The following is a 10,110-nucleotide window of genomic DNA, read 5'->3' as shown; positions in this document are numbered from 1 at the left end:
GCTGGGGGGCTGCTGGGGGAGGAGTTGGGGCTGCTGGGGGGGGGGGGGGATACTGGAGGAGTTGAGAAACACTGCTCCAGAACTACTAAAAGAGTCCAAAAGATTTACGACAAGAAGACCTGCAATGAATGATCAAATAGGCCAAGCAAACTCAGGAGGACAATAAATCCCGCACCTCGTTCAGCTTGTCAGCGAAAGCCGCGACGTCGGGGCCAAACTTCCTGACACCGTAGATGATGACCGTACCCATGCAGGCAGCAGCGAAGGTCTCGTGGTTGATGATGTAGATCTCCTTGGAGAGAATGTACGTGAGCAGCCCAGCACCCAGCACGTAGGGGCCTAGAGACAACGGGAGTGGAGATGCCAACGTTTATTTAGTATCATTTATAGAGGAGAAGAGCAAGAGAGAGAGAAGCAGAACAGGATTTGGTTTCAGAGCTGGTCACGGGTGCACCTCAGACACACTCAAGGTCCTAAACGACATCATAACCGCCATCGATAAGAGACATTACTGTGCAGCCATATTCAGCGACCTGGCCAAGGCTTCCGACTGTCAATCACCACATTCTTATCAGCAGACTCAGCAGACTTGGTTTCTCTAATGACTGCCTCGTCTGGTTCACCAACTACTTCTCTGATAGAGTTCAGTGTGTCAAATCGGAGGGACTATTGTCCGGACATCTGGCAGTCTATGGGTTTGCCACAGGATTCAATTCTCGGGCCGACTCTTTTCTCTGTATACATCAATGATGTTGCTCTTGCTGCTGGTGAGTCTCTGATCCACATCTACGCAGACGACACCATTCTGTATACTTCTGGCCCTTCTTTGGACACTGTGTTAACTAACCTCCAGACGAGATTCAATGACATACAACACTCCTTCATTGCTCCTTTGCACCCCAGTATCTCTACCTGCACACTCATCTTCTGCACATCTATCCCTCCAGTATTTTATTGCTATATTGTAATTATTTCACCACCATGGCCTATTTATTGCCTTACCTCTCTTATCCTACCTCATTTCCACACACTGTATATATACACACCTTTTCTATTGTGTTATTGACTGTACGTTTGTTTATTCCATGTGTAACTCTCTTGTTGTTTGTGTCACACTGCTTTGCTTTATCTTGGCCAGGTAGCAGTTGTAAATGAGAACTTGTTCTCAACTGGCCTACCTGGTTAAATAAAGGTGTTCTCAACTGGCCTACCTGGTTAAATAAAGGTGTTTTCAACTGGCCTACCTGGTTAAATAAAGGTGTTCAACTGGCCTACCTGGTTAAATAAAATTACAAATAAAAAAAGGATGTAGGAACCTGGGGGTGAAAATAGAACACAAGTGAGGAGAGTGTCAAGGGGAAAAGTAGATTGGAGGGGGATGGGGGAAGAGGGGGGATGGGGGAAGAGCACAGATAAGAGAGGGGAGGAGGAGAGGGGATGGGGAGGAGGAGAGTGTCAAGGGGAAAAGTAGATGGGAGGGGGAGGAGGAAGAGGGGATGGGAGGAGGAAAAGGGGATGGGAGGAGGAAGAGGGGATGGGAGGAGGAAGAGGGGATGGGAGGAGGAAGAGGGGATGGGAGGAGGAGAGGAAGAGGAGAGTGTAAGTCCATGTCCACATTCAATAGGCAAATGTTGATTATGTAGATAAACAAGTCATGAACACAGATTACATTATTAGCGATTCAACATGTCAGTGAGGCATGTTTGTTCTACATATCATTTTTCTATCTGAACACTGCTACAGGTATGGGGAAGTTCTGCTGACCTGTGACTCCAGTCTTGGGATACAGGAGCTGGAAGATCTCCTCAGGGATGATGCCATGGCGTGTCTTGCCTCCCTTCTCTGGCAGAGCAGGGACTGGAGCTTGGCTGTTGGGGGACGTGTGGAGGTGGGACAGCTGGACCAGCCTGGGAATGTCAGGCAGACTTTATTGTAGGAACTATGGTGAGGACGGGCATGTAGAACTTCAATGTAGAGTTCAAGGTCCCCATTATCATTTTGTCACCTTTATTTCATTTATCTAATTTGCCAATTCATATCAAAACTACTGGACCCTTAAAATGACATATCTAGTGTTGTGAATTGGCATTTAGAGAATGGGAAATACCTGGTCAGTTGCACAACAATGCAAATGAACCCGAAATGCATCTTCCAACATTTAACCCCTCAAATCAGACAGAGCCTTAATAAATCGCCATCCACGTCATCAGTGCCCAGGGAGCGGTTGTTGTTGGGGGTTAACTGCCTTGCCGGCTCAGGGATTCAAACGAGACCTTTCTGTTACTGGTCCAACACTTAACGCTCGGCTACCTGCCACCCGTGGTTTTATTCATGTAAAACAAGCAAAGTGTCTCTAGATTAGGCTGGGCGATATATCAAATTCATTTCATTTTTAGCACGATGTTCCAAATGCTTGTCTGGAAAGAATCAAGGTTTTTAATGATTTCCTTCCATGCACTCTCTCACCCCAAGGCCCTCACACCAACAAAGACGAGAGATCACTTCTTCCTTTTCTGAGAAGCAGTTTCAACTCGCCTTTCAGGTTTTGTCCACCAGAACCGGGTCAAGTGGACACAAACACAATGACATTGTTTTACTGTAATAGAGGAGAACGTAACCTTTTACTAAAACGAGAGCATCATTGAACATGATTGTGAGAAATTATTGTTCATCATTTTAGCCACATATTGTTACTTGCTAGATGTCTAGTCTGTTTTATAAAAATATGCATTGAGCATAAAAATATTTCTATAAGGAATTGGCATCTCGTTCTCATTCTGAGAAATAAGCATCTTATCCAGGTAGGCCACTTGGTTTCAACATCTAAACAAAATGAACAGGCCGTGCTGTTCAAACAGCTGGAGACAGACACGAGGGTGTGTTCATAACAGTTAAACTGTTCTACCTTGTTAGCAATCAAATAGATCCAAGTTGGCTAGACTTTAAAGATACATTTTATTTAACCTTTACTTAACTACAACCCTGTCCCAAAGCCTAACGACACTGGACCAATGGAGCGGCAGGAAGCCTAGCGGTTAGAGCGTTGGGCCAATGGAGCGGCAGGAAGCCTAGCAGTTAGAGCGTTGGGCCAGTAACCAAAAGTTTGCTGGATCGAATCCCCGGGCTGATGACAAGGTAAAGATCTGTCATTCTGCACCTGAATAAGGCAGTTAACCCCACTGTTCCCCGGGGCGCCGAAAACGTGGATGTCAATTAAGGCAGTCCACCGCACCGCTCTGATTCAGAGGGGTTGGGTTAAATACGGAAGACATTTCAGTTGAAGGCATTTCAGTTGAACAACTGACTCGGTTTGAAATGCAGTGTACTGACATTTAATTGTGTAATGTTTACTTAAAGAACGTCATGTAGCTTCATGTTAAAGTAATAATAATAAATGCATACCCAGCGCCGAGGGGACCACTGCTTTTTACAGCATTAGCTGGAGGAGAAAAGAACAGTCAATATAATTAAAAAAGACAAGAAACATGTTTTGAATGTCATGAATTTAAGTGTCAATGAAACATGTGACTGATTGAAAGAGTCTGCTCTGTTGCTAAAAGAAAAAAGATTCACATAATGGTAGAGAATAATAATGACTTTTACTTATGCAGTCAAACAGTCTGTGCTAGTGAACTGTATCCACATACAAGCTTTCGCTGCCCAACGTCAATTCAGCTGTCAAGTACAATAGCCACGACATCTACAAGTGTTTAGTACGCTAGCTAACGTTTGTTAACCGTCCAGGACTCGACATAGTCCCTAGTTAGCTAGATAGATACCTACATTTTTGGGGGGCTAACTGGTTGTTTAACAAACCATTAGCTACTTCAAGACACCAATATTATGCATGACGAACTTGCACGATGAGTTGCCAACAGTCGGTGAAGTTAGCTATGCTGTGGAAGGCTTGACACCTTTCCCAACAAGCAAGGACAGTCTGGCTAACGTCAAAAACAATGTTACTTTGACATTTACTGTAACTAAATAACGTTAGTTATTCCAAAATATGAGTGCAATAACTAACCAGATTGGACAAAAAGAATAGTTTTGCCACGTAACATTTACGGTTTGCTAGCTACATTTACCCTGTTCTTGCTGGGTTAGCATGTTGCTCATTCAATTGTGATTGAGGCCTTCTCCGCCAGACTTTACCCTTCAGCTTTACATTTCAAATCAGCCACACTTCGTGACATTACTACTGCTATTTCAACTCAATAGTATGTGTGATACGCTGACATTGCATACCTGAAACGAAAACGACCCTAGACAGCATTGGTTAAACGAAAAAGTGCCAAGTCTTAGATTTCCTGACCACCTTCTCTTCGTGCCCTTCTACTGCAAGAGACCGTCAAACGTCGCGAGATTATAAACGGGATTTGAAGATCACTGTCATACAAATTGTCCTGTTGTTCAGTGTTTAATCCACTAGGTTGCACACAAGTGAAATAGATATGACCTTTGCCGCACGGGATATTTAGTTATTAAGCTCCTAAATATAGTTGTAGTTGAAATTTGTTTTGAGCGTTATGAATAGGCCTAGTTTGAAAGCACAGTGTTTCAAGTCCAGAGGCAATCAGCCCCATGTTATTTTCAAAGCACACACACACAAAATAATACATTGATGGGAGTTTTACAGTGTATATGCATCATGTCCAGTAGTTACATATTATACCAATTTACAGTACGTACAGAAGAACATTCCTAGTACATAACACCCAGCTGACCAGTCTTGCTGAGATGGGGAGAGAGGAAAACGACCAAATAGCTACCTTCTACACCCAACTACAGTGTCAACAGGGCATGGCAGTCTCTAATCAATGGGTCCCACCAGTGTGTGGCATCATTGGTGCTACAGCTTGTTGGTGAGATAGAGGAACCTGCATGACGTGGTTCCCCATCCCTTCCACTTCCTGAAAAAACATGCAAGACAGAAAGAGCGACTTGAGAAAGACAGAAAATCTACAAGGGGGACACGGTTTAGAAGACAGAGAAACTTGGCTGGGGGTTTTTTCTTCTTCTTTTTTTAACTTCACAACTGCCTCTTCAGGATCCGTTACGTCAAACAATATTGATGACTGACCAGGTAACATGTACATATCTTAATAAACCTCCCTGTAGTCATGCTTCCCTTCCCTACTGAAACTCTGTTGTCATAGCAGCCAGAGAAATGTCTTATTTGTGTGTAACTATCTTCTTCAACTTGCTTGTGATACATAAAGCCTTTTTAGCAACTGACAGATGTTTATTGTGCCATTAGTTTTACAAACTTTCTGTGTTATATGTACACATTTGTCAAGTTTGAGGAGCGATGAAGAGCTCCCTGTCAACTGTAAAATGCGATGAGAGAAGTTGAACTGTGAATGGTTTGAGACCTGTGGGCAAAGACATAACAATCAGTCGTAGGCTACATTCCCCTCATCTGCTTCTCGAGGTGCGTGTCATTTCCTGATTGAGTATCGACCACAGTATCCACCCCGTTATCCACCAGGTTATCCACCCTGTTATCCACCCCGTTATCCACCCCGTTATCCACCAGGTTATCCACCCTGTTATCCACCCCGTTATCCACCAGGTTATCCACCCCGTTATCCACCAGGTTATCCACCCTGTTATCCACCCCTTATCCAACAGGTTATCCACCAGGTTATCCACCCCATTATCCACCAGGTTATCCACCCCATTATCCACCCTGTTATCCACCCCGTTATCCACCCCGTTATCCACCAGGTTATCCACCCCGGTATCCACCCCGTTATCCACCCCGTTATCCACCAGGTTATCCACCCCGGTATCCACCCCGTTATCCACCCCGTTATCCACCATGGTATCCACCCCGTTATCCACCCCGGTATCCACCCTGGTATCCACCCCGTTATCCACCCCGGTATCCACCCCGTTATTCACCCTGGTATCCACCCCGTTATCCACCCCGGTATCCACCAAGTTATCCACCCCGTTATCCACCCCGGTATCCACCAGGTTATCCACCCCGTTATCCACCCCGGTATCCACCCCGTTATCCACCCCGTTATCCACCCTGTTATCCACCAGGTTATCCACCCCGTTATCCACCCCGGTATCCACGATGGTCTCCACCCAGTTATCCAACAGGTTATCCACCCCGGTATCCACCAGGTTATCCACCCCGGTATCCACCCTGTTATCCACCCCATTATCCACCCTGTTATCCACCAGGTTATCCACCCCGGTATCCACCCCGTTATCCACCCCGTTATCCACCAGGTTATCCACCCCATTATCCACCCCGTTATCCACCCAGTTATCCACCAGGTTATCCACCCCGTTATCCACCCCGGTATCCACGATGGTATCCACCCCGTTATCCAACAGGTTATCCACCCAGTTATCCACCAGGATATCCACCCCGGAATCCACCCCGTTATCCACCCTGTTATCCACCCCGTTATACACCACATTATCCACCCCATTATCCACCACATTATCCACCCCGTTATCCATTTACATTACATTTACATTTAAGTCATTTAGCAGACGCTCTTATCCAGAGCGACTTACAAATTGGTGAATTCACCTTCTGACATCCAGTGGAACAGCCACTTTACAATAGTGCATCTAAATCATTAAGGGGGGGGGGTGAGAAGGATTACTTATCCTATCCTAGGTATTCCTTGAAGAGGTGGGGTTTCAGGTGTCTCCGGAAGGTGGTGATTGACTCCGCTGTCCTGGCGTCGTGAGGGAGTTTGTTCCACCATTGGGGGGCCAGAGCAGCGAACAGTTTTGACTGGGCTGAGCGGGAACTGTACTTCCTCAGTGGTAGGGAGGCGAGCAGGCCAGAGGTGGATGAACGCAGTGCCCTTGTTTGGGTGTAGGGCCTGATCAGAGCCTGGAGGTACTGCGGTGCCGTTCCCCCACAGCTCCGTAGGCAAGCACCATGGTCTTGTAGCGGATGCGAGCTTCAACTGGAAGCCAGTGGAGAGAGCGGAGGAGCGGGGTGACGTGAGAGAACTTGGGAAGGTTGAACACCAGACGGGCTGCGGCGTTCTGGATGAGTTGTAGGGGTTTAATGGCACAGGCAGGGAGCCCAGCCAACAGCGAGTTGCAGTAATCCAGACGGGAGATGACAAGTGCCTGGATTAGGACCTGCGCCGCTTCCTGTGTGAGGCAGGGTCGTACTCTGCGGATGTTGTAGAGCATGAACCTACAGGAACGGGCCACCGCCATGATGTTGGTTGAGAACGACAGGGTGTTGTCCAGGATCACGCCAAGGTTCTTAGCGCTCTGGGAGGAGGACACAATGGAGTTGTCAACCGTGATGGCGAGATCATGGAACGGGCAGTCCTTCCCCGGGAGGAAGAGCAGCTCCGTCTTGCCGAGGTTCAGCTTGAGGTGGTGATCCGTCATCCACACTGATATGTCTGCCAGACATGCAGAGATGCGATTCGCCACCTGGTCATCAGAAGGGGGAAAGGAGAAGATTAATTGTGTGTCGTCTGCATAGCAATGATAGGAGAGACCATGTGAGGTTATGACAGAGCCAAGTGACTTGGTGTATAGCGAGAATAGGAGAGGGCCTAGAACAGAGCCCTGGGGGACACCAGTGGTGAGAGCACGTGGCGAGGAGACAGATTCTCGCCACGCCACCTGGTAGGAGCGACCTGTCAGGTAGGACGCAATCCAAGCGTGGGCCGCGCCGGAGATGCCCAACTCGGAGAGGGTGGAGAGGAGGATCTGATGGTTCACAGTATCGAAGGCAGCCGATAGGTCTAGAAGGATGAGAGCAGAGGAGAGAGAGTTAGCTTTAGCAGTGCGGAGCGCCTCCGTGATACAGAGAAGAGCAGTCTCAGTTGAATGACTAGTCTTGAAACCTGACTGATTTGGATCAAGAAGGTCATTCTGAGAGAGATAGCGGGAGAGCTGGCCAAGGACGGCACGTTCAAGAGTTTTGGAGAGAAAAGAAAGAAGGGATACTGGTCTGTAGTTGTTGACATCGGAGGGATCGAGTGTAGGTTTTTTCAGAAGGGGTGCAACTCTCGCTCTCTTGAAGACGGAAGGGACGTAGCCAGCGGTCAGGGATGAGTTGATGAGCGAGGTGAGGTAAGGGAGAAGGTCTCCGGAAATGGTCTGGAGAAGAGAGGAGGGGATGGGGTCAAGCGGGCAGGTTGTTGGGCGGCCGCCCGTCACAAGAAGCGAGATTTCATCTGGAGAGAGAGGGGAGAAAGAGGTCAGAGCACAGGGTAGGGCAGTGTGAGCAGAACCAGCGGTGTCGTTTGACTTAGCAAACGAGGATCGGATGTCGTCGACCTTCTTTTCAAAATGGTTGACGAAGTCATCTGCAGAGAGGGAGGAGGGGGGGGGAGGATTCAGGAGGGAGGAGAAGGTGGCAAAGAGCTTCCTAGGGTTAGAGGCAGATGCTTGGAATTTAGAGTGGTAGAAAGTGGCTTTAGCAGCAGAGACAGAGGAGGAAAATGTAGAGAGGAGGGAGTGAAAGGATGCCAGGTCCGCAGGGAGGCGAGTTTTCCTCCATTTCCGCTCGGCTGCCCGGAGCTCTGTTCTGTGAGCTCGCAATGAGTCGTCGAGCCACGGAGAGGGAGGGAGGACCGAGCCGGCCTGGAGGATAGGGGACATAGAGAGTCAAAGGATGCAGAAAGGGAAGAGAGGAGGGTTGAGGAGGCAGAATCAGGAGATAGGTTGGAGAAGGTATGAGCAGAGGGAAGAGATGATAGGATGGAAGAGGAGAGAGTAGCGGGGGAGAGAGAGCGAAGGTTGGGACGGCGCGATACCATCCGAGTAGGGGCAGTGTGGGAAGTGTTGGATGAGAGCGAGAGGGAAAAGGATACAAGGTAGTGGTCGGAGACTTGGAGGGGAGTTGCAATGAGGTTAGTGGAAGAACAGCATCTAGTAAAGATGAGGTCGAGCGTATTGCCTGCCTTGTGAGTAGGGGGGGAAGGTGAGAGGGTGAGGTCAAAAGAGGAGAGGAGTGGAAAGAAGGAGGCAGAGAGGAATGAGTCAAAGGTAGACGTGGGGAGGTTAAAGTCGCCCAGGACTGTGAGAGGTGAGCCGTCCTCAGGAAAGGAGCTTATCAAGGCATCAAGCTCATTGATGAACTCTCCGAGGGAACCTGGAGGGCGATAAATGATAAGGATGTTAAGCTTGAAAGGGCTGGTAACTGTGACAGCGTGGAATTCAAAGGAGGCGATAGACAGATGGGTAAGGGGAGAGAGAGAGAATGACCACTTGGGAGAGATGAGGATCCCGGTGCCACCACCCCGCTGACCAGAAACTCTCGGGGTTTCCGAGAACATGTGGGCGGACGAAGAGAGAGCAGTAGGAGTAGCAGTGTTATCTGTGGTGATCCATGTTTCCGTCAGTGCCAAGAAGTCGAGGGACTGGAGGGAGGCATAGGCTGAGATGAACTCTGCCTTGTTGGCCGCAGATCGGCAGTTCCAGAGGCTACCGGAGACCTGGAACTCCACGTGGGTCGTGCGCACTGGGACCACCAGATTAGGGTGGCCGCGGCCACGCGGTGTGGAGCGTTTGTATGGTCTGTGCAAAGAGGAGAGAACAGGGATAGATAGACACATAGTTGACAGGCTACAGAAGAGGCTACGCTAATGCAAAGGAGATTGGAATGACAAGTGGACTACACGTCTCGAATGTTCAGAAAGTTAAGCTTACGTAGCAAGAATCTTATTGACTAAAATGATTGAAATGATACAGTACTGCTGGAGTAGGCTAGCTGGCAGTGGCTGCGTTGTTGACTTTGTAGGCTAGCTGGTAGTGGCTGCGATGTTGACACCACACTAATCAAGTCATTCCGTCGAGTGTAATAGTTTCTACAGTGCTGCTATTCAGGGGCTAGCTGGCTAGCTAGCAGTGTTGATTGCGTTACGTTACGTTAAAAGAACGACAATAGCTGGCTAGCTAACCTAGAAAATCGCTCTAGGCTACACAATTGTCTTAGATACAAAGACGGCTATGTAGCTAGCTAGCTACGATCAAACAAATCAAACCGTTGTACTGTAATAGTTTCTACAGTGCTGCTATTCGGGGGCTAGCTGGCTAGCTAGCAGTGTTGATTGCGTTACGTTACGTTAAAAGAACGACAATAGCTGTTATACACCACATTAT

At 48.1% G+C, this 10,110-nt stretch overlaps 2 protein-coding genes across 4 annotated transcripts in view; one reads left to right on the top strand and one right to left on the bottom strand.

Moving 5' to 3' along the window:
* atp5pb (ATP synthase peripheral stalk-membrane subunit b) overlaps nucleotides 1-4,371 on the bottom strand; it is an 8,386-nt gene extending 4,015 nt beyond the window's left edge. Inside the window, exons 1-4 of the mRNA XM_064956238.1 lie at nucleotides 4,246-4,371; nucleotides 3,403-3,439; nucleotides 1,765-1,907; nucleotides 176-339 (exon numbers count right to left, since the gene is read on the bottom strand). Coding sequence (XP_064812310.1) covers nucleotides 176-339; nucleotides 1,765-1,907; nucleotides 3,403-3,439; nucleotides 4,246-4,273 — 372 coding nt within the window. The 5' untranslated portion in view covers nucleotides 4,274-4,371. The remainder of the gene's footprint in view (nucleotides 1-175; nucleotides 340-1,764; nucleotides 1,908-3,402; nucleotides 3,440-4,245) is intronic.
* Nucleotides 4,372-4,874: 503 nt separating this feature from the next.
* The window catches only part of LOC135527718 (uncharacterized), a 32,734-nt gene continuing 27,498 nt past the window's right edge, over nucleotides 4,875-10,110 (top strand). For 2 of the 3 annotated variants that reach the window (XM_064956237.1, XM_064956235.1), the window contains exon 1: nucleotides 4,875-5,083. The gene's annotated coding sequence lies outside the window, so the exon portion shown is untranslated. Of the gene's footprint in view, nucleotides 5,084-5,297; nucleotides 5,432-10,110 lie in introns of all 3 variants that reach the window. The other variant, XM_064956236.1, reaches the window with a different exon arrangement.

The sequence above is a fragment of the Oncorhynchus masou genome, chromosome 33 (genome assembly GCF_036934945.1).
Source record: "Oncorhynchus masou masou isolate Uvic2021 chromosome 33, UVic_Omas_1.1, whole genome shotgun sequence".
Classification (NCBI taxonomy): domain Eukaryota; kingdom Metazoa; phylum Chordata; class Actinopteri; order Salmoniformes; family Salmonidae; genus Oncorhynchus; species Oncorhynchus masou.
The sequence above is the reverse complement of the archived record's forward strand: the minus strand, read 5'-3'. Positions and strand labels throughout refer to the sequence as shown.